We start from the raw sequence: 24,499 nt of genomic DNA on the forward strand, positions 1-24,499 counted from the left end.
CCGTTAATAATAATAATAAAATTGAAAATAGTCCTTTGTACCCCCAGTCATAAATTTTCTGTTATAATTAAACATACAACAACACATTATTTCGGACATTAATGACGATTTCAATATTCAGAATGTTGTTTAAGTATTAAAAACCTTTAACTTGTAATTTATAATTAACAGTTCTGAGATATTTTTTTTTCGGAGATATGAAAATTTAGAAAACAGGTTTAATAACTACTTTTTTTAAAATTTTGAAAATCGGGTTACATTTTGTAAATAAAATAACAGTATAGCTTCACTTACTTTATAACAAACTTCAACAACTGTTTTAACAACCAATATTAATTTTAATGTTTCATTATATTCAACCAGTTAACTTCGGGTTTCCATCTCAAATTTTCACTAGAAATTTTATCTAATTCAGACAACTGAAATAACAAAAGCATGATTAAAGCAAACAAATTATTCCAATAAAACAAAAATCAAATGTTAACCTTACAAAATTCAAGATTCTGTTAACGAAATTCAAGTTCTTCTATTTAAGGAATCATTACTGTACATCAGTAACCAATTGTTTTTGAGTTATTTCTTGAATACAGTAAAGAGGTCGGAGTAGTAAATATAATATTAAAAAATATTTTTATATGGACAAAAAACACAAGAAAGGATCAACAGAATTAAATTATTTAGTATATGTACAAATACTAAATTGTATTATGAGAAGCTTCAAGAGTGTTATCAAATAAATCGACGAACCTTCTATAATTACACAACATACGAAAATTTCATAATATTATTTAACTTAATGCTGTAATAAAGAAATAAAAAAATTTAAATGCCAAGATATCACACATTTGAGCACAAGCATTTTAAAAGAAAATCTGACACATAAGGTAACCCCAGATATTTTAAATATATTTATAATCCACTGGTTTGCCCTCGAGACTTTGATCTTTTTAATTTTATTAATAATTTTATACTTATTCATTATTGAAAATATTCGGATGTGTCCGATTACTTGTCTATCAAGAGAACAAGTCTGTAAGGGTGAACATTATCTAATTATCTGCAGACCTTAACGAGATTCCTGGAATAGACACATCCCAAAGCTCAGGCAGATAGATGGCACTAAGCAAGACATAAAAAAATGTTTGTGTTAAGATTTGGCAAAAGAAAGCTGAAGACAGATTGTTTTTAAAACAGTGCTTGATCACTTTGAGGCAATTTTTTGCTTTATTTAAATATATAGAAATTACCTGATGTCTTGTAAAGTGAACAATTTTGACAATGTTCTCTGCTTTTGTGTCTTCAGACAGTGAATAGAACCTCCTCCAAATAGCTGCAGCCAATATTTTGTCATCACTAAGTCCTTCATCATACCCAACTAATGCAGCTTGAAACTGTTCAGATAGTTCTGTTACTTGCTTTCTTGCTATTGCTGGATTTGCTCCCTACAATTTTTTTAAAGATTGAAGTTAAACTTAATGACCTAAATTAAAATAGTAAATAAATATAATTATTTTTACTAAATATATTTTTAAATTTCTAACAATATATATATCGGCACCTTAAATACTGTACTGTATGTAATTAATATTTCGTAAAATAGAAGGATTTTATGAAAATAATCTGAAAATAATGAGTACACTGATCACGCCAAGATTTGATCTTTACTAAAATTAGACCTGTATCTATACTATAAGACTATAAACAAAAATTGATGTTAATTATTTATGTCATAAAGCTGTTATTGTTATTAAATATGTAGTTAATATAGTAAAACCTTTATATACCTGCATTTTTATTTGCTATGTCTAATCTGTTCTCTACAAATATACCTTTATACATCTTTAATTTTCATTATATCCTAAATATATTATTTAAAATTAAATTTATTGTATAGTTAATTACCTCTAATAATTTAATTCTATTTGCAACATCAGCCCATAGTGCTTCTATTATACAATTTCTGACAAAATGTCCATCTCCTTTAACATACTTATTTTTTTGACCACTTAAGGAAGTTACATCTTCTGCCATATAACGTACAAGCAATAACCACACATGAAGTTCAGTTATTATAAACCAGGATGCAAATGTGTCTGGGAGTTCTAGAATCTCAAACCATTCATTGTATGCGACTTTGACAGGCACACATTCATATAGAAAGTATCCCGTTAACTTTAAACGCTGTAAAAATACAAAATTATTCCGTTATTGTGACGAAATGTTGTTATACTGAATGGAAAAATGTATTGGTTCATTAAAAGTGAGGTTATATGAACTTGTGATGAGATTGGGTGCTAACTTACTGTCCTATCTTGGTCCATCCATCCTACAGCATTCATAAATTTCTTAATATAACTTTCCTTGAGCGCTACTGTGCCTTGTTCTCTCATATTTATTGAATTCGTACACAAACGAATTGCACTAGGTCTTGCATAATCGATTTTACTAATTGCTCCATGTCGCCACAATATCTAAAATTATTGATATTATTACAAATGCTTTCCGTTTCTAATGCGTATCTATAATTATAACATAATAATATGCTTACTCGTGTTAAAATTCGATTTCGAAACATTATATCTTACACAATTTATCGCCAATAAAATACTTTTGTTTTATACTACATGTACCATGTTGTAACTTTAGAACTATTAAAGAAAGTTGTTTAATATTAATATAGAATATATTTTTCTTTCCTTAATTATTAATTATTTTAACATCTAAAATATAAACAAACTTGAAATTGTAATGAAGACGGACTATTTTTTAAAATTTCTGCAAGATATTTTAGACTTTATTACAAGTACTTATGAACTAACATAAGCAAGTAGATAAGCCTGAATTTTAGTGACAGTTGCAATACAGATCTAATATATATTTTTCGATGCGTAGTACAACATATAATTATATATGTTGATGGCCATAACACTGAAACAAAATGCTAGGATATCGTAATGTGTATAAGGTATGGCTATTGTTATGCCGTTTCTTTTCTTCGTGGTAAAGTTATACGTGATTATATATCCCTACCTAGTGGTAATTTTACATTAAAATTATTTTGTACTATGACCATGATATTATATAATAAGTACATTTCAGATATTAGACACAAAGGTAACTGCGGATCTATATTCTATGGGGTGGTCCTATAATTGTATAATAGTACACTTTAGTCCCCATTTTTTAATGATTACTATTCAGTTGAAACTTCACGAGTAACATCATTTTAACGAAACTCCTTACTTTTCTCTACGTTCGTTTTCGATGGTAGTAGGTATGGGAACATTTTGGGTAATATTGGTAATGATAATGTTTAAATAAGAAATATAATTATCTGATACTTATAACAAAAAGGTTATTTTACAATTTAATCTTGAGATATTTCAACGTTAAATTAGAAAAATTGTTTGCCCTATAAAATGATCCCTCTTCCCGAACTTGAGCAATAACATTTTTTTTTGTAATAACCGGCCGATTTTCGCAATATCTATTATTATTTACACGATTAATATAATGGACACATTGCCCTACAAATAAAATAGTATCCTGGTAGGATTTTTCTGTCCGACGCTAGGATACTGTCTACCAAATAGTGATCCTTTTTCTTACTAACCGTAGAAAGGCTAAACCATAACGTCGTGATTATTTATTGTTTGAACTGAAAGACGGTACATAAAATATAAATGCATTCTGAACTAAAAAAACACAAAGTCATAATGCAAGCAGTTCGTTTATCTCGATTTTTTTATTTTTTATCTTAATAATAGAATTCAAAACTAAAAAAGCTTGGGTGTCAATTTATTAGGCATTTCTTGTAGGAATCTAATATGACACTGTCATGTTAACTAATATCTCAGTCGTTTTAACTTTAAAAGAAATCAGTAACAGTACTGGTCGTACATAAACGACAGTTGTTTTTAACAATCTGACGTCATCAAAATGACTGTCAGCGTTTTTGCAGGATTAAAAAAAGGTTTAAAATTTAATTTAATTTTATGGTGAGAAAGCGTGTTTATTTATTTTTGTGCTTCTTATAAGTTAAATCAACATTTTGAAGTACTTTTTCAAATATAGTAAAATTGCTCTATTGCTCTATCCAAAGTAGTGAAAATTTAATTAAATAAAGTATGTTTATTACAAGTATGTTTAGCTTATAATAGAATAAAAACTTACACCTTATAAACAGTTTACTTTTTAAATCATAAAATACTGATATACATCCACATTATTATGAATATTTTTTTTCTAATTGTCATAAAATTAACTCTCACGTAGCTTCTTCTTCTTCTTCCGAAATTATGTACTTATACATAATACATTATCTCATGTATATCTTAAATCAGACACAATAGCAGTCAACGATTTATATTTATATTATACATAATTCGAAAATCCTTAATTGATTAAGTTTTATTCCTTATATGAGTAAGTATGTCTTTTTGATGACTATTTCACAATTTCAACTTATTTTTTTATATAAAAGGTTCCCTTCATTCGCTTAATCTGTATTAAATGTAATATTATTATTATTTTAATTAAGCTTTCAGTTTCAAATTGCAAATCTTCACTTTATCTGTGGAGTATTTTCACGTCGGTGAATGATCGACTGTACGACTAGATAATTTTATAGGTTACATAATTTTACTTAGCGGCCGCCCGTACACTTTGCCCGATTGCTCAATCTTAAAAAAATGTTAGGGGCTGTAAGTAGGGTTGGTGGCGGCTTTTTAGCCGCAAAATCTGTTGCCGAAAAAGCTCTAGCGGAGTGTGGCAAAATTGTTGCTGTTTCTGGAAACAAGAGGGATTATGCAGCTAAAGCCTCCGGAAAAGGGCAAGGTAAGGTGGTCGCAGTCATTGGTGCCGTAGTCGATGTACAATTCGAGGATGATCTTCCACCTATTCTAAATGCCCTCGAAGTACAAAATCGTACACCACGTCTGGTGCTCGAAGTGGCCCAGCACTTGGGTGAGAATACAGTACGTACCATTGCCATGGACGGTACTGAGGGTCTCATTCGTGGACAAGCTGTCCTCGACTCTGGCTCACCCATCCGTATTCCCGTTGGAGCTGAGACTCTCGGGCGTATCATCAACGTAATCGGAGAACCCATCGATGAGCGCGGTCCAATCCCTACCGACAAGACTGCCGCTATTCACGCCGAAGCGCCAGCATTCGTCGACATGTCCGTAGAACAAGAGATTCTGGTAACAGGAATCAAAGTTGTAGATCTGCTTGCGCCCTACGCCAAGGGAGGTAAGATCGGTCTTTTCGGCGGTGCTGGTGTCGGCAAGACTGTACTTATTATGGAACTGATCAACAACGTAGCTAAGGCCCACGGTGGTTACTCTGTATTTGCTGGTGTAGGAGAGCGCACTCGCGAAGGTAACGATTTATACCACGAGATGATTGAATCAGGTGTAATTTCCCTGAAGGACAAGACATCCAAAGTAGCACTTGTGTATGGTCAGATGAACGAGCCCCCTGGCGCACGTGCTCGTGTCGCTCTCACAGGACTGACGGTTGCTGAATACTTCCGTGATCAGGAAGGACAAGATGTATTACTTTTCATTGATAACATTTTCAGATTCACTCAGGCTGGTTCAGAGGTATCCGCCTTGTTGGGTCGTATTCCCTCTGCTGTAGGTTACCAACCCACCCTCGCCACTGACATGGGTACTATGCAGGAACGTATTACCACAACCAAGAAGGGATCTATTACCTCAGTGCAGGCCATTTATGTACCAGCTGATGACTTGACTGACCCTGCCCCTGCTACTACTTTCGCTCACTTGGATGCTACAACTGTATTGTCTCGTGCTATTGCTGAACTAGGTATCTACCCTGCTGTAGATCCTCTCGACTCTACCTCACGTATCATGGACCCTAACATTATTGGTGCAGAGCACTACAATGTTGCACGTGGTGTTCAGAAAATTCTGCAAGATTACAAATCTCTACAGGACATTATTGCTATCCTGGGTATGGATGAGTTATCTGAAGAAGACAAGCTGACTGTAGCACGTGCACGTAAGATCCAGAGATTCCTTTCTCAACCCTTCCAAGTAGCTGAGGTGTTCACAGGTCATCCTGGAAAACTTGTACCTCTTGAGCAAACTATTAAGGGATTCTCTCAAATCCTTCAAGGAGAGTATGATCATTTACCAGAAGTTGCATTCTACATGGTTGGACCAATCGAAGAAGTTGTAGCTAAAGCAGAAACATTGGCTAAAAATGTATAAATATCAAGTGAATGAAAGATTGTAATCTTCTTTCTTAATAAATTTAGCTGTAACTGATGTCTATTTATTGCTACAAACATATAGTTTAAGAGGGTTCTAGATTTTTTATTTAACTAATTTTGTTCGACTCTAATATTTTAATTTTAAGAAAAACCTAAATAAAAGAAGCTATTTATACAATATTTTATGAACATACTCCATTATGGAGAGTAAATAATATGAATAAATTAAAAAATAATAACTTAAAACTATTGCATAAAAATAAAATTACTGATAATAATAAATGAATTATATAATAAATAAATATGAAAAAAGCTTTGTAGATTTATCATAACTGTAAATTGACAGATAAAGGTGCATTTTTAAAATATGTTACGATTAAAAGTTTTATCTGCAATGATAAATAATATTGGTAATAAAAACTTGTTTTTAAATATGCTCTTACTCGAATGGTCAAATAGTTATTACACCATTACGATTTTCTTAAGTAATTTACTATTTATTTAAATACAATAATGTGGCTTATTTTCGGTCAATCTAATTAAGAAATTAACTATTACCGTAAAACAACTATCATGCAAAATGCTTATTATGAGAACTTCATTTCATAATTTTAGTTTATTTTTTCATTACAATAGTAAATGCCCCACAGCTGGGCTAAGGCAGAAGGTGTTACAGTATATTACTTTAAATAAATCTGTTGAAATGAATGTTATGCAGTTATTTAGATCCTGTACTTAAGTAATGTTGTAGGATAGTGTAGCATAATCATGAGCTTGTAATACATAATATTTTATAAATAAAAAATGAATGCCTTAATTGGTATGGCGTCTAAGCCCAATTGGCAACCCTCGAATTTATTTAGGTAGTACCAGAAAATAACTGTAACAAATCTTTATTATACATATTATTATATATTCATTACCATAGGTTGACAAAGGGATCACCTAATTGTAATGGATCATCACCCCACTAACAGACATTGGCACTAAGAAATATTAACAAGTAATGTTAATGAGCCACCAACTTTCGCAATTTTTAAATTATGAAATAACTATTTTCATATAATTGATAACATGATTTTTTATTTTATCCAAAATAAAGGATGAATTATGTAGGTGTATTCGTTTTTAGAATATTGGAAATATTAAAAATAAGTAAGAGGCTGGCAGCTTAAATTTTATTTTTTCTACCTAAACTTACAATATTAAGAACTGTACAAACATAAAATTATCTTCTCCAGAAAAAGAAATAATACTTTGCGAAAGCGTTTAACTCTATACATTTGCTGTTGTATCATTATTAATTATCATTTCAGTGGTTTTAATAACAGATACATGAGGAGTGGGTTCACAGTCTATTTGTTTACAAGTATTTACATTATCTTCTAGTACACCTTCATCATTTTCACTGGAAGTTGTGTCTAAAATGATTTCTTCATCACCAACAGGACTTTTGCTTTCTTCAACATTTGCCGGATTTAGGTTATTGACTACAATGTTGCTTGACAATGTTTTAGTTACATTACAATCAACTTTAGGTACTTTGACTACTACCACTTGATCCTTTTTATCTTCATTCAAAGCTATACTTTTATTAGGATCTTTTAACTTAATAGTTTGAAATTTCAGAGGTGAATTTAATGCTTGAGTCCCATCAGAGTTTCTATTGATGGGTTTTATAACTAAAATTTTAGTTTTCATACCAGCTTTTGTAAAATCCGTTATATTTTTCTTTATTAAAGGATTTTTAATGACTTCTAAGCTTTGTCGACGAAATTTTATAGGCACCATGGGCACGTTTAAATTTGGTTTAGCTGAGTCTATTACCGGAACTCCGGCAACTTTTATTGTTTCAACACGTAATTTATCTTTGACTTCCTCTTTGTTAGAGTCAACTTTAATCTTATCGTTACTGTATACTTTAATAGACGTGTCTTGTAACTCTTTACTTATTTCTGACTCAGCAGTTTTAGACTTTTTATTTAGAGAATCTGTACTAGAAATTTCATTATCAGGAACGACTTTAGTTAAACTAGGCAAGTTACATATTTCCAATACTTTGTTTACAATAGGTGTATCCTTCAATTCTTTTTCATCTTTCTTTGGGGATATTTTATCAACTCTGGTAACTTTCGGTATCATTGGCCGAGCAAAAACAGTCGATGATCGTGTTTCTTTAGGAGTATTAAATAAATCAAGAGTTTTCATATGACTTTGTGCATTTTCCACTGACTTACGGGATAAAGTTGTTAATGCCCCGCAACAATCTTTATTTATTAAATCATAGTTATTTTGAACGTCTTGCTGTATTTTCTTTTTATTTTGTGTTGGTTTGGTAGTAACCGGCTGATAATCACGATACCCTTGCGCTTCCAGTTTTAATAAGTTAGACAAATCATATTCAAAATCTTCATTTTTCGGTTTGGTTTTCTTACGAACAGGTCTACGAGAAGTTACAGTAGCTAATTCAATCTGATGACGTTTTGTGGTTTTCTCATCAAGTTCATCAAAGTCTGAAGAATTCTCTTCAAATATTTTAGGATTCGATGGAGAATCATTTTCTATGACAATAACCTCTTTTAAACTTTCATCTGCTTTTTGATCATCAACATCATCTGAAAAATAATAAAATAAACTGTTAACATTATGAGTGAGATTTAACATTTTTAATATGCTAAAATAAATACATTATATAATGTTCATTTCAAAGTATTCTTAAAAATGCAAACCTGAAATGAAAGTTTCTTTCTTCTTCTTTAAATTATTCTTATAACGGTTGGCTTTTCGTTTTCGAGACCCGACCTCGATTACTCGTGTACTGCTGCTGGAGCTATCATCAGATAACCGACTAGAATCACTAGAACACCTGCTAGGGCGTCTTGAATTTGGACTAATTTCATTTGCAACAATTACTTCATCAGTTGTTTCTGCAAGCTCTAAAGCCTCAGCTCCATCAATTGCCTTAACTGTGCTATAGTAAAAATCAGTATTGCCTTTAAGTTTATGGACAACTTTCACATGTTCTAGAAGGTTATCAAAATTGAAATGTTTAAAATTACATAATTTACAGGCATATCGCACCCATTTATAATGTGCACCCATATGATCAAAGAGATCAAGGAATTCATTGAATTTCTTGGAACATTTTTTACAAAGTAGCTGGTCTATTTCTGTATCTAATTGCATTTTTTGTTTAAGAGCATTCAAATTACTCTTTTCAGCTTGTTGAGCAAATGGCAATTTGTTCATTAGTGTACTGTCATAAAAGAATGGTATATTTTGGACAGAAGTATTATCGATTTCCATATCTTTAGTGTTTTCATCCTGCTCCTGTTTCTCCTCTATGATTGTCATGACTGCTTCAGTTAATTGTCCTTCATCTTTGTCTTTTTTAATTTTTACTTCATTTTTATCGTTTTCGTCATTTCTATCTTTTTCTAATTGATCATCTTTTTTTTCATATTTCTCCTTTTCTTCATTTTTATCCTTTTCTTCATTTTTATCCTTTTCTTCAGTTTTGACTTTTTCTTCAGGTTTTTCATCTATTTCAATATCTTCAACAACTGTTGCAGAATCTTAAAAAGAAAAAGCAATATTTTATATATATTAATATTTTATTTACAATGTTTTTAATTGATAGTTTTTACAAATCATAAATAATGCATTGCGTATTGTTTTTCGAACAAACCAGACAAAGTAATGTTTTTGCGATTTTCCTACGAAACTGTGGCGTTAAAGACAAAGTACCTGCGACAGAAGCGATGCGAGGTTGAGGCAGGTAGGGATTGTGTTGTGTCTTGTCGTAATCTTTCCGAATCTGTATTTGTATACGCCGGCGATGCCTGCGCGCACACGTGTGTGCATGCGCAGCAAGCGCAGCGCGACGCTCGAAGGTTCGTCCGCAACCGCCGCAGCGTCGTCCATCACCTTCGCCGTCTAACTGTTCCAACCACGCCTACAACATATTTGAATTTTTGTCAATGATAGCTATTATGGATTTGAAAAACTTCTTTTATGATATAGGTAACTGGACGCGCTAATAGGCTACCTGATGAAAAGTGGTCACCACCACCCATCTTAACATCGCCAATGCTCCACCAACTTTGTGAACTAAGATGTTATGTCCCTTGTGCTTGTAGTTACACTGACTCACTCGCCCTTCAAACCAGAGCATAATAATACTAAGTATTGCTGTTTGGCGGTAGAGTTTGCAGATGTTTGTTAATCATGGGTATGCTTAATGTTAAGTACCTGATTTTCCTGGTCGAGTCTTTCTTCCTCAGTTATTTTCTGGGGAGCAACATTCTTGGGAATTGTCTTTCGCTTTTCATAAAATGCGGGTGGATTATTCATTCGGAATGCTTTTGCTTGTATTGACTCACGCAGTCGACGTATTTGAGCAGCTGTTTTTCTAAAAATGATTATTTTATATTACATTATGAATATCTGGCAAAAGAATAAAAGAAAAAACATACATATAACAAATAAGAGACAATGTGTGTTCTTACCTATGAACTTTAAATAGATGTCGATAAACACTCCAAGAAGTTGAAAATATATCCAAGCAATCTGGACAAGGGTAGACCAGCCTACTTTCCAGGTGTTTGTACTTCATGTGGAACTTTAATGTTTTTTGAGTAGAAAATTGAAGATCACCTGAAGTTTTAGACAAGAAATAATATGTAGTGTATAAACAATGAAGATAAATAATTATCAATCCAAAGCTATAAATAGATTTGACATATTTATGAAACAATTTAATTCACTCACATTGGGAACATTTTTGGAGAAATAACATAAATTTCATTCTGTTATAAAGATGGCTCACTGGTTAGAGGATGAACATCCACTGAATTTTGTTTATTGCAAGATATTAATTTGTGTTTATAATTCTAGTAAGTTTGGGATGAAAATTTGCTTCATGTATATCCACACTAGTACCGATTGGTATAAGTTTGGGCAATAAGCTCGAAATATTTACACGTTGTCATTTAATTTACAGTTAAATATGATCACATTGAATAGCGTTTTAACTATATATACTTTCAATGTTATTTAACATTACATAATACTATTTTTTATTATTTACGTCGCTGGCAAATGAATTAATCAGCCATCCCATTAAACGCCTAGCCACTTTATTAAATAGTGCTGTTCAATCAGTGGCCTGAATATATAAATGGAATGGCTGTTCAAGCTATTTGTCTGTGACATATACAAAACAAATTGATATATTCATGATGAGACAATACTTACAGATTCTACATTTAAGCTCATCCATATCCTCATTCTCTTCGTCATCACTTATTTGTATTACATTGTCCACATTTGAAGATACATTGTTATTACTTTGTACTTTAAATGTTCCATCGCTTTGTAGAATTGCATTTTCTTGTGATAAAATATTATCCAATTCTTTTACCTACAATTAATAACAAAATATTTTATAAATTATATACAAACTAGTTAATAAACTCTTTCAAGATTAAGCTCTGAAATGGGCTGGCAGAATAAGTTGTTTGGATTTTTACTGAAGACTGAATTGAATCTGAACAAGCACCTTATCGAATAATTAAATTTTGCATTTAGTCATCATGAGCTTCATGTAATAGAAGACATATCAAGGAAATCAGTATGTATTTATTGAAATTCTGCATGTACAAGCAGTACACAACTCTGGGATTTCATGGTGAAATAAGCTTCATCACTTCTTTAAAAGAGAGAAGATTTGAGCCATATACAAGATGTTACTGACACTGACTGATAATATTAAGAACAAGGATTAATTTTAAGATAAAACTTACTTGGAGCTGCATACTATCACTGCTGGTTTCATCATCTACACCAGCAATGTTTTGGTAAACTGCCACTGAACTCTTTGGAATTTTCTGGAAAACCAATTGTTGCTCCTGTAGTTTTTCTTCCTGAACCCCCTTGTGTTTAACTATTCTTTCTACCACTTCGGTTATGTCCTTGGATATGGGAATCCGCTTGTCACAGTCTTCATCCTTTAAGCTGGTTGAATCATTTATATCCTTCAAAGATTCCTGATAACTTTCCTCTAACTTCCTTATTTTTAACACCTCCTGTATCTGTAAATAAAAATGAATATTTAACTAACATAAGGTTTTTTAAAATTATTTAAGAATTTTAAGTGAGCCCAGTTTATACAATTTTTCACGCAATAGTTTTTCATTTTGAAAAATAGCAAATGAAAAATATATATCAACTTTGAACCTGTGGTCATTTGAAAATATTCAACCACTGGGTCATTCAATTAACAAATTAATTTATTACAAATATTTCTATTAAATACTTACGGAACAAGTTTCTTTAAAGAAATGGCCATGAATAGATGAGTTAAATTTCTCTTTACAATACACACGTTTGTGTGATATAAAATTTGCCAAACTTCTAAATATATTCCGGCACACCTTACATTCATATAAAAGATCACATTCATTAGTCAGCAAGCTTTTCAGCTGAAACATAACACAAAGTAAATTAATAACATTGATTGAAATTAAAAAATAAATAAATTATAAACATTTCGATTAAACTCTTTTTCATGTCAATTAATATTTGAGATCAAATTTTTACCTCTTCAGTTGCTTGGTCAAAAATTTTCCTAGCCTGAGAAAATCCAGTTATATTTGTCTGTATGGGTTTTCTAAGTAATGAAAAATCTGTTTCGTCATTTTCTTCAATTGATTGCCCACTTAATCTGTTTGCCTTATTTTTCTCTTCTTTTTTCTTCGTGTTTATTTTATTACCAGCCATTTTGACATCTATAAATATCAATATTATTATAAACACGTGAATGAAACGTATACAAATGATTTAATAGATTTATAGCTTTTCTGAAGTTTGGAAACCGCGTTTCAACACATAAGATAATAAATTGGCACTGTTACGATTAATGCCGACCATCCAAGGTAACTATACGAACTTACTATTTACAAAGGATCTATTATCTAATAATCACTATTGAAGGACTGAATTGATATCATGTTCTAAAGAGAGCTTTTTTATTTAATCGGGAAGACTATCGGTGAAACTTATTTAAAGCATGGTTTTTAATCACGAGGTATACGTGCTATAAGATGTTCACAGTCTGACAGTCTCTCCCTCGAATTTCGACGAAAACGTTGATCCTCATCTTAAAAAAACACGCCCGACTAATATTGAATTTAATGCAGAAAACTAACCAAGTATTTAAACCTTTAAACTTACAAGGAAATCTTGAAAACTGCGAACTTGAAAATCCTTATGTTTCGACAAATTCACCACCATCACGCCATTTTTAACAAATGAATACATATCAAACGATATAGCTAACCAGCCATCTACTAATACATTTGTATGTATTTATATCTGTCAATATTAAAATTAAAAAAAATTATAACGTATTTGTAAAACAATTTAAAAATAAAATAATAAATATTTAAAATTATTAATATTTTGCAAGATTTTTATATTCACAAAAATATTTTAAGACGTAGTCATTCAAATTAGTGTTTGCATGTGTCATTCTTCGCAGATTCGGTTTTGACATATACGAATATCCAGAAGACTCAAGACAAAAGTCAATAATTTATGTAAACTTTTAAATAAGATTAAGTTAGAAGGTTAATGGTAGGTAGAGTAATTGTACTTCTATCCTTGTGATTTTAAAAAGTTCTAATGATAGAGTTCATGTTTTAGGCAAACTTATATGGGAATTAGCGGCATATTTGTAGTTTTAGTATATAAATATATTTTTTGATGCAGATTACGGATCGCCGGTAAAAATACTCAAGTTTAAATTTACTCTTGTTGCTGTTTAATCATAATATAAAGTATGGCAGATGGAGAATCTCAAACCCTTGATTACCAGCAGAGAAGATGGCATAACATAAGAAAATTATTAGAGAGATCTGGTCCTTTCTGTCATCCTGATTTTGAGCCGTCAGCTGAAATACTGGATTTCATAATGAATTCCTGCAAAGTTTTGATAGTTGGGGCTGGTGGTCTTGGCTGCGAATTACTAAAGGACTTATCTCTCATGGGTTTTAAGAAGATACATATTGTGGATATGGATACTATAGAACTATCAAATCTTAATAGGCAGTTTTTATTTCGAAAAAATGATATTGGATTATCTAAAGCCAAATGTGCAGTTGAATTTGTAAATAAGAGGTAATTAATAAAATTAAAAGAAGCCCTATTTTCATTTTACATTAGTAATAATTATTCTAATAAATATTATTATATATTTTAGGGTTCCAGGTTGTGAAGCAGTAGCACATCATTGTGCCATCCAAGACCTAGATGAAGGATTTTATCGCCAGTTTCATATTGTAGTTTGTGGACTTGACTCAATTGTTGCAAGGCGTTGGCTAAATGGAATGCTAGTGTCTTTGCTGCAATACAATGATGATAGTAATATTTTTTTTTTATTCCATAATATCATAAAATCTTCTATACTGTTCAAATATCCATTGCAAATTGTGAATCAGCTATTTTGTAATTTTGCAAGACAAACCTCTTTCATGTGTATGAAAATATATTTAAAAATTTAGGCCTTAGGTTATATTATATTATACAGCATTTAATTTTTTATCATATCTATCACTGTTCTATAATCAGGTTGTTTATAGTAAGATATAGTCACTGAAAGAATGTTCTTGACATTCCTTGTCATATACTGAATTCTCAGTAGAGAAAATTTAGTAACACTTGTGAATATATTTGCATGATACTTGTTGATTCGTAAGTAATTAACAATTCTTGTTTACAGGAAGTTTAGATCAAAGTAGTGTTATTCCATTGGTTGATGGTGGTACAGAGGGATTTAAAGGAAATGCAAGAGTCATCCTCCCAGGAATGAGTGCTTGTATTGAATGCACTCTAGACCTTTACCCACCACAGAAGACTTTTCCCCTCTGTACTATTGCTAACACTCCAAGGTATGTTATAGTCTGATCAGAGTATAATGACATATCTTCAAGATTTTTAATTTGGTAGTAGTGTTTTTAAAGATTTAATCGATTACTAATTAACTAGTCAGATGATTTTTTGAATAAAGTTACCATTCCGCCAGTCATGGAATGTCATTTTAGCTATAATTCTATGTATATGTAAAAATAATTTAGTGTCATGTCATTTATGACGAATATTCAATATAAAATTTATAAAAAAAATGTTTCTTCTTGCCTTTGCAGATTACCAGAGCATTGTATTGAGTATGTTAAAGTTTTACAATGGACGAAAGAAAATCCCTGGGGAAGTTCAACTACACTTGATGGTGATGATCCACAGCATGTTGCCTGGGTGTATGAGAAGGCACAAGAAAGAGCCATGAAATATGGGATTACTTCAGTTACATATAGGTTAACTCAGGGTGTCTTAAAGAATATTATACCAGCTGTAGCCAGTACTAATGCTGCAATTGCTGCTACTTGTGCAACTGAGGTAAACAATAATTGTATGGAATGGTACATAGATAAGTTAGTGATTAATGTCACATAACAGATATATTAAAAATAATAATTTATACATACATATAAGTATTTGTTCAAAGTTGTTGCAAAATCATAAGTAGAATTACATGTTTGTTTATTAGTTTAAGGTAATTTATCAGAAGAAACTCTAAAATATAAATACAGGTGTATGTCTATATTACATACACCTGTTACCTTCACTATTCAGATGGTGACTGAGCTACTGATAGAGTATACATGTTATTCTTTATATTATATTAATATATACATTATATTTTAAAAGTATATAAATTTATTGTTCCAGGTATTCAAATTAGCTTCTTCCTGCTGTACTAATATGAACAACTACATGGTTCTCAATATGTCTGAAGGAGTGTATACCTATACATTTGGGGCTGAGAAACGTCAAGATTGTGTTGCTTGTAGTAATACTACCAGAGTAATGGAAATTGAATCTGATGCAACATTGCAGGCAATCTATGATAAATTGTGTGAAGATAAAGGTTATTTAATGAAAAGTCCAGGTAAGTTCACTGTTTTGTTGCACCAAAACTCAGTAAAATTCAATTAATTTTTGATGTAACTATATTGATTTGAAAAAACATATTTTGTATATAGATAGATTTTAATATAATTTGATTTTACTTAAAGTTTAAAATACCTGTAACATTTTCAACAAACTATAAAATATGTACTTGAAACTTTTAAAAATCCTCCTATAGAGAGAGAGTGAGAGGGTTAATTATCCAACGGACTTTCTTCCGACATGTAGGTTTTCCATTACTGCCCTACATAAGTTGTGTTATAAACACTTATATAAATCACATGAAAAGTGATGCATGTTCGAAATTGAACCTAAAATTGAGAACTATATATTTATTTAACTCATTATCAGATAATGTTTAAGAGGATTTCTCTAATCTTATACTTGTATTTAATCTTTCAAAACATTTTTTAAGGAATTACAACAATTATCAATGGTCGCAACAAAACTTTGTACATGTCATCAATCAAGAGTATTGAAGAAAAAACGAGAGATAATTTAAAAAAGAAAATTACTGAGTTAGGTCTATACAATGGATGTGATATACTTGTAGCCGATGCTACAACTCCTAACACTTTAACAATAAAATTGAAATTTTCTGAAAATGCTGATGTTGATATGGGGCGATAAAAGACTTATTTCTAATTAGTTACTTAAATTGCTGAATGCTATGAATGGTATTCACTTGCTTTTGTATTATTTACATAAAAAGTTAAATAAATTATTTTAAAATTGTTTCTATAAGTTTTATTTGAAAAGTACTTTACATAAAAAACATATAATTGAAACAAATATTTATAATTAACCCGTTAATAATAATAATCTCTATGATTTAAACAATAAATAGCTATAGATAATATGTAGCCTAACACTATTCCAACCATAACATGAAGCCAAATAAACAACATTTGACAGCAAATTGACGCGATATCATTGGTTTTGAACGTCGACGCAACTTATTGGAATTTTGGAAGTAGAATTAAAGTGGAAATAAGTGGTTAACAGCAATAGTGTTATATTATAAATAAAGATATGTTAATCATAAACTCTTAGTAGTGCACAACATAGCTGAGTTGTTATCAAATCGCATGAAATCGGAAATCTAAGGTTTGTTTATCTTTTTTCCTACTTCCATTGGAATAGGCTATATGTAAGGAGATATTTAATATAATCGAACCATACAATCTGTCAACGTATAGAATAATGATTATTACTTCTATACCTATAAAATATTTTTTCTGACCGATTATTAATGCAAAGTTATTAATAATTATCTTTTTAATACCATTGTTTTAAATTGTTATTTAAATATTTGCAGCCTTGTATTCCTATAAATTTTACTTTTACGACGCTATACATCATTTACTATCACAATAATGAAAACTAATAATAAAATGGTTTTAGTTTTATACTTTATAAAAGTGTCCGATAAGTAACATAATCGATTGTTTAAATAAGCCACAGAGTAGAGCCAATCAATGACCTAATAAATAACTTTTAGAATTATATATTTTTTATCTGTTAGCTTGGATGTTTTGAAGTTTTGTATCTGACGTGGTGCTGTCGAGCTGTCGAATCAGAAACTTACCTTTCCTTTACATTAAGGATAACCAAAACGTACGATTTATATTTTCTTTAGAACACTTGAAAAAGGCAAGAAACAAAAATGTTGGACAGTTTATTTGACGATGTTAAGCGAATGAACAAGAGACAGGTGACTTTCATTGATTATTTTAATGTATAGATGACGTGAACATGTACCGGTCCTTTATTCATGATTTTTTTTACATTCCAGTTTATTTACCAAGTTCTTAGCTTTGGTATGATAGTATCGTCAGCTCTTATGATATGGAAGGGTTTAATGGTCGTAACAGGCAGTGAGAGTCCTATTGTTGTTGTGCTCTCAGGAAGTATGGAACCTGCTTTTCATAGAGGAGATTTATTGTTTCTCACTAACTATCCCGACGAACCAGTGCGTGTCGGTGAAATTGTAGTTTTTAAAGTGGAGGGCCGTGACATTCCGATTGTTCACAGAGTTTTGAAGCTTCATGAAAAGTAAGTATCCTGAAATAAAAAAATTCTAATATTTAAGTATTATGTAGTGATATAGCTATGACTTGTACAAACTCATGGTGGTATCTTACAGTTTCTCAACATACTATATAATTATGCTCTCAGTATTCAATGTAATAAGTATTTTAAAGTCATACATGGCTAGGGCTCTTAATACATAAATGGGTCTTTGGTTATACCTTGAAATTTACAGCCTAAGTAGAAGGTTTGACCCTTATTCCACCAAGCTACTGCACCAAATTTAATTCAATACTTGCTATTTTCCACAGCATGTTTTCCTACACTGTTTTAAGCATGGGATTATAAATATAATTATTACCTAAATTGAAGCACATGTCAACTGCAGTGGTGATGCTCAAATGACCAAAATTTTTAGTTATATTAAAATATGAATATATAGTTGATGTAAAGTATACAGTGGTTTTCTTAAATACTATATAAGAATATACTATAATACAAGAAAGTTTAAATTGCTTAGTAAAACATGATATATTCTAATTATAATTATATAATTATACATTTGTATCACAAACCTATTCATTTTAACTTCATATATATCAGATAATACCATTATTTTAGTTATATCAAGTTAGTTAAATTGTGTACAAAAGAATTGATATCAATTTGAAAAATATTATTCTTACTTTTTTTTAGGAACAATGGCACTGTTAAATTTTTGACTAAAGGTGACAATAATAGTGTTGATGATCGAGGTCTATATGCTCAGGGTCAACTTTGGCTGACTAAGAAGGATGTTGTTGGTCGTACTAGAGGATTTTTACCCTATGTTGGAATGGTCACAATTTATATGAATGAATATCCTAAGTTTAAGGTAATTTGAAGTTAATCTAATATTTTGTGCATTGCTTAATACATTAAAAATAACCTCCATAAGAAGAAAATCCATACTATGTATTGCAATATTGCTGGAGGTATAATTTTATTAGAACTTTGTGCAAGTTCATCTGGTAAGCTATCAAAAATTATTCTGCTTTCAAACAGCAATGCTTTGTAATATGTGAAGCTCAAGTGAGCTAATTAAATAATTACCATGTTCCCAACCATACGGTATATACAGTCAAAATCTGTTATAACGACATTGAAGGGACTACTCATATTTAGTCGTAAAAACAGATAGTCGTAACAACCGGTGATGCTTATTTTTTTATGAAGTGGTATTATTGAATGTGTAGGTCATAGGTATTAATAGGCAAAATATGTATATTAATGTATGAAATTAAAATATATTTCGTTTATTTCAATCAAAATGTATATGTATTAAGAAAGAACAATGTCATTTTCCTGTATGCATAAAATCTGTAATTTTAGTTTGTTTGGAACACTTCTGTCTAGCATACACATTTTGTAATTCACTTTGGAGTTTAATCAGTGTAGCGTTAAAATGCATGTGAAAATGTTCATTAAAAAGAACAATCTTGCGTAATACACTAACAGCATTGAGACCATCATTCAAATTTGCCACTGTAAATTGTTCATCCGTTCGTCTTTTTCTTCTTGAACTTCTCGTACAATATCATCTTTCGTAGCCGGTGCACAAATCGCAATAGACCTATCTACATCAATGCACTCGTCTGCTTCAGTAGTAATTGTTTACAATACGATTCAGCTGGTTGTTCTACTGATATAATTCTCCAAAAACATTAGCCAAATGTGGTCATTTAATGCGGTATTTCGAAGCAAGCAATGTCGTACAAAGCAATATTTTTGATAAGACAGTTATATAGCATTCAGCCGGGACCTTTGATTTTGGTCAATATAACCGATATGTTGTTCTAAACGATGTCGCCATTAACGGTTTTAACTGTATATATAAAATCCCATCATTGGTGAAAAATTGATGGTGTAAGGAATGGTTTATTTCTTATAGTGCCAATGTCTATGGGTGGATGTTCTCATTACTGTAATGGATATATTCATAATGTCTATTTTAAGCTGGCCTTCCTGTTACTAGCAAAATAACAACCTCGAAATTTTTATTACAAAGATGTATCCAATCTTCTATCTATAAAAATATTTAAAATTGTTTTTTTTTTCATATTTCAGTTTGCTGTTCTTGGCTGTTTAGCAATTTATGTACTAGTACATAGAGAGTGAAGTTGTAATTTGATCTGACGGAGTGAAGAGTATGTTTGTAATAAGTAATATTGGACTTTCAGATGTATTTCCTCTTTTTTAAATGGAGTTCTCTAGAGTGAATATTATATTTATTTTGGTTTAATAAATCTGTTTTTCTTTATAAAACATAAATATTGTAAGAACTAAAATTTTTTTAGAACACACTTAGATGTAAAATTTCGTCTGTTTCATATACACAAAACAAATAATTTATACAAAAATGCATTTACTACGTCTTAATGAACATATTGTTAAAGGTCCAGAGTAAAGTATGTTAAAATAAATGTACTTAATTTGAAAACAACTTTAAATTGTGCCTAACAATCCAACAATAACAAACCATTAATATGAATCTGTGAAATTAATTAACCTTTAGTTTTTTTGGGTATGTTGGTAGTATTGTGGTATAGTAATAAGTAAGCTGAAGGTTTTGTAAATTAAGGTGTAAATATATTCAACCTAAATATGTCAATTCAAAATATTGATTTAATGAGGTCCTTTTGAAGTAATTTATGGTAGGTATAACTAGTAAAATCACAGGAAATATGAAGACTTTGCTAACGGGTTGTTGGCAACTGCCCACTCTTTACATTTATTAGTGTCCGTCCTTTGGTTGCGGTGTGTATTCAGTTATGTGTTATTAAAAACAAACTAGAGAGACCACAGGAATTCCAGATTTTTGTTTTCGAAAATGATGGGCTTTACTATGTGTGAGACCATTACAAAGAGAAAAGTTAAAAAAAAAACATTGCTAATTTACATGTAAAAAGTTGCTTAAACAACAATATATATAGTTCTACTATTAACTAATAATAATTAATCTGTCGTGCTTAAAATTATAATATACTTTATTTATTCAAGTAGGGTTTATCAGCTATATGAATCGTTAATTTAAAGGACTATATTAAAAGTAAATGTACCACTGGGTTGGAATGTAGATTCTTCCGAAAAGAACGGACAAGAAACTCAGTATTTACTCTTCCAACATTTGAAATACATTATGATAATACTGTTATATGTAAAATATTCTGCCTGAAAGTCAACAAGTACTAACTCCACGATTTTTATCATCTATATAATCTTGTGTTTTGTTTAGCTTTTTATACTTTTCTTTTGTTAACTTTATAATCTATATCTTAAACCTATTATAAGATTTGTTAACTCACGTAGGGCTGCAATAATCGGATTATTATACTATACCATCGGCTTGCATTAACAAATAAAATTTAATTCGTTTTTTTTGCTATCAAGCGTCACTCATGCTGTAATGCACTAATTCACGCCGATAATCATCCGATAATATAACGTGAAGGTGCGTATTGTGAGTAAATACTAAATAGATCTATAAATCTCTTATAGGACGAATTTTAGAGATTGCTTGTCCATTTGACTTTTATTCAGTGATGCCAACTCCTACGGAATGTTCCCCTAGGATCAACTTCTAATACCCTTAAATGTCGTTTAAAAACATCTGAAGTTTTTGTTGTACCCTTTTTGAGAATCAATTACAAATAATAATTTAAAATACATTCAAGTAGTATAAAATAACTGTTGTGTCTATATGGGTGCATTTGTATACATTAATTTATGACCTAATAAGCATTACCGTCTTTACCATAGGGCACATGGGGCACGTGCCCAGGGCCCCCATTCTGAGAAGGCCCCGAAGAACCCACAATTTAACAAATTAAACCAAAAAATATATATAGCAAAAGGGCCCCAAATTCAGCTTGAGATGGCTCTGCCAATAAGATTAATGATAATAACAATGGAATTTAACAATAGGTTATTTCTCAACTATTCTTTGCATCCTTTTTGGTTTTTCCTCATTTATGTATATAAATACGTCATTTCTGATATTAAAAATATGGTAATCGGTATTTTGGCTTATGCTATAAATATTTGGTAATGCTTTTCCAAAAATTTCTTCACCTAAGAGGATATAACTTAGGATGAAAGTTTGCCATTTCTAACGTCAGACCTATAGCTGTCGTTATTTATATTTCTGGTTATAAATAATGCTCGCTGTTTGATATTAAAATATGGGTATCATTTGGGACATCCCATCGAGTACACGACTAGTAAATAATAAAAAATAAAATAAGATATAAGGGCTTGCTTTAGGAAAATTGTCAGTAGCTGCCCATAGTCAGTTAGGTGGCAGTGAGCACATGACACTCTTTTGCCTCGGAAACCACGTAAAGCTGTTGGTCTTGCGCCTGAACTCTTCGGTCGTGTTGGATTTATTTAATTTGTGCACACGTTTGCATACTACAATATGTCCCGGTCAGATGACAGTTTACCTTGAAAATGGCCGCCATGGACTGCAAGCGGCCAAAAAAAAAAACGAAAATGTAACATATTCGCATACTCAGGATTTTATATTTTTTAAACCCTACTAAACTACTGCGGAATTCAAATAATTGTCTTTACAGTATTAAAAATATCAATGTAAAGTTTTATTACTGTACAAGCTAGGAACTAATATGTAGAAGTTATATCAGGTATTTATTTAATCAATTACCGATGGGATAAAATCGAGAGTTATGGAGGTATTTTTATTCAGAATTACACCCTAATAACTACCTATCAGGTATAGGTTGGTTCCGCAAGCTTTGTAGGGATATGCTTAAATGTTATTATTACAAAAAACAACTTCGGAGCGATGGTGTCAAATTTTTAAAGTATAAAAAGGTATAAAAAGGTTATTGTTTCAAAAATATGAAATCCGAAAGTTTTTATATTGGCGTATTTATGATACATGCGTATACATGATATTCAAGGCCCAAAATAATAATTTTTGACTTATACTTGTTTTAAGCCCTAGTAGCCGGCTAGTATTTTTTGCCATGTATTCCAAGATGTAAGACACCGTCATACAAAATTTTATTAAAACTTATTCATTCATTCATCATTCATTCATAATTTATTCAGGCGCTTTAGTGTAAAGTGGGTAACGCTGAATTGTGGTTAATGGCTGATGATGGAAGATTTTAGATCTACCATAAATACTTACCTTAAATGTTTTCGGCATAGAAAGTATGGTGTGAGATATTTCAAAATCTAAGATGTAATTTAAGCGTGAAGAGCTAATTTCAGAATTATGCCATAAAGCTTTCTCACAAAGACTGCATTGTTCAGGAATTATAAGTGTCTTTTTTTAAAGTGAAGTAGTTACTTAGACTTGATGTGATTTTAAAATTTTTAAAAATGTATTCGCTGGTCATATACTATATTTATGAAAAAAATCCCGTCGATTAATGGCTCCTGAAAGAAGGACAAACCAACAAACACTCGCGTTTATCACAATAGCAATAATTTTGGCAATAAAATACAAAAACTGACTTTTATAAAGGTGTCTCTACAAATACGTAAAATTTTTAATGACTGAAGAAAAGTTTATTATCACAATATATCAAATTGTTGAAATTACCTAATTAATTATTTTTAATTAGTAATTATACTGTCGTCATTTTCAAATTTTTAATAACATATTTGTTATTCAATACTCACCTATGTTAAATAAGTCATGGTTATACATGGTTTTTATAATACTTTCTAAATGCACTACTCGAATGAGACAACGTCGCATACAAGGGATAGAATTTTCGTGCGTACTATTCTTATGTGTGGATTTTTTCTTCATAATTTAAATCGTTATAAAACCCCCTCGACAAATGAAGGAATCATCAAAATCGGTTTTCAATCAGCGAAGTATTTTATAACCTACTTACTTCGCGTTTGAAGTCGGATAGAAAAGTAAATAAAGCAGTAGTATGATAGAGGTATACCTATTTAAGATTTCTAACATTATCTGGAATATTTCCCACAAAGATTGATTATTATTAGATCCGTAATCGACACATTCTAGATGCGGGATTTTCGTAATGATACGGACCATTGATGTGGCCCAAATCATCTTTAAAAGGAAAGCGCTTCATCATTACTTAGGTTTAAAGGTTCAAAGGTTCTATAGTAACCGTGATTCATGATGTATAATTTAAACCTAGATTTTCTTATTAA

General features: G+C 30.8%; 6 protein-coding genes across 8 annotated transcripts in view; 4 read left to right on the forward strand and 2 right to left on the reverse strand.

The window, feature by feature from the left end:
• LOC113401174 (UPF0389 protein GA21628) overlaps window positions 1-24,499 on the forward strand; it is a 130,030-nt gene that overhangs the window by 35,215 nt on the left and 70,316 nt on the right. The window contains exon 3 of one of the 2 annotated variants that reach the window (XM_064215278.1): window positions 23,070-23,081. The exons of the other annotated variant lie outside the window; for it this stretch is intronic. The gene's annotated coding sequence lies outside the window, so the exon portion shown is untranslated. Of the gene's footprint in view, window positions 1-23,069; window positions 23,082-24,499 lie in introns of those variants that run through there. 2 annotated transcript variants of the gene reach the window in all.
• On the reverse strand, window positions 280-2,834 carry LOC113401245 (ubiquinol-cytochrome-c reductase complex assembly factor 1). Of its 2 annotated transcripts, XM_026641081.2 has the most exons (5): window positions 2,549-2,834; window positions 2,304-2,471; window positions 1,903-2,181; window positions 1,248-1,442; window positions 280-419 (listed from the first exon to the last, which is right to left on the reverse strand). In XM_026641081.2, the coding sequence occupies exons 1-5, from the start codon at window positions 2,573-2,575 to the stop codon at window positions 339-341; spliced, it is 750 nt and encodes a 249-aa protein (XP_026496866.1). In that variant the 5' UTR covers window positions 2,576-2,834; the 3' UTR covers window positions 280-338. The 2 variants fall into 2 exon arrangements, with proteins under 2 accessions (XP_026496866.1, XP_064071345.1); XM_064215275.1 differs by lacking the exon at window positions 2,549-2,834.
• LOC113401243 (ATP synthase subunit beta, mitochondrial-like) lies at window positions 4,584-6,296 on the forward strand. Its single transcript, XM_026641079.2, has one exon. It carries the CDS (start codon window positions 4,692-4,694, stop codon window positions 6,237-6,239), a length of 1,548 nt encoding a protein of 515 aa, XP_026496864.1. The 5' UTR covers window positions 4,584-4,691; the 3' UTR covers window positions 6,240-6,296.
• Window positions 7,401-13,631, reverse strand: LOC113401241 (uncharacterized protein PF3D7_1120600). The gene is made up of 10 exons (XM_026641076.2): window positions 13,475-13,631; window positions 12,842-13,029; window positions 12,562-12,723; window positions 12,046-12,333; window positions 11,498-11,663; window positions 10,750-10,897; window positions 10,493-10,652; window positions 9,989-10,196; window positions 8,971-9,816; window positions 7,401-8,856 (listed from the first exon to the last, which is right to left on the reverse strand). Exons 2-10 carry the CDS (start codon window positions 13,019-13,021, stop codon window positions 7,517-7,519), a joined length of 3,498 nt encoding a protein of 1,165 aa, XP_026496861.2. The 5' UTR covers window positions 13,022-13,029; window positions 13,475-13,631; the 3' UTR covers window positions 7,401-7,516.
• Window positions 13,767-17,004, forward strand: Uba3 (Ubiquitin-like activating enzyme 3). Its single transcript, XM_026641080.2, has 7 exons — window positions 13,767-13,876; window positions 14,012-14,419; window positions 14,502-14,662; window positions 15,021-15,189; window positions 15,445-15,694; window positions 16,028-16,247; window positions 16,683-17,004. The coding sequence occupies exons 2-7, from the start codon at window positions 14,082-14,084 to the stop codon at window positions 16,895-16,897; spliced, it is 1,353 nt and encodes a 450-aa protein (XP_026496865.2). The 5' UTR covers window positions 13,767-13,876; window positions 14,012-14,081; the 3' UTR covers window positions 16,898-17,004.
• Twr (twisted bristles roughened eye) lies at window positions 17,782-20,583 on the forward strand. The gene is made up of 4 exons (XM_026641068.2): window positions 17,782-17,981; window positions 18,063-18,322; window positions 18,995-19,172; window positions 20,405-20,583. The coding sequence occupies exons 1-4, from the start codon at window positions 17,934-17,936 to the stop codon at window positions 20,453-20,455; spliced, it is 537 nt and encodes a 178-aa protein (XP_026496853.1). The 5' UTR covers window positions 17,782-17,933; the 3' UTR covers window positions 20,456-20,583.

The sequence above is a fragment of the Vanessa tameamea genome, chromosome 7, assembly GCF_037043105.1.
Source record: "Vanessa tameamea isolate UH-Manoa-2023 chromosome 7, ilVanTame1 primary haplotype, whole genome shotgun sequence".
Lineage (NCBI taxonomy): Eukaryota > Metazoa > Arthropoda > Insecta > Lepidoptera > Nymphalidae > Vanessa > Vanessa tameamea.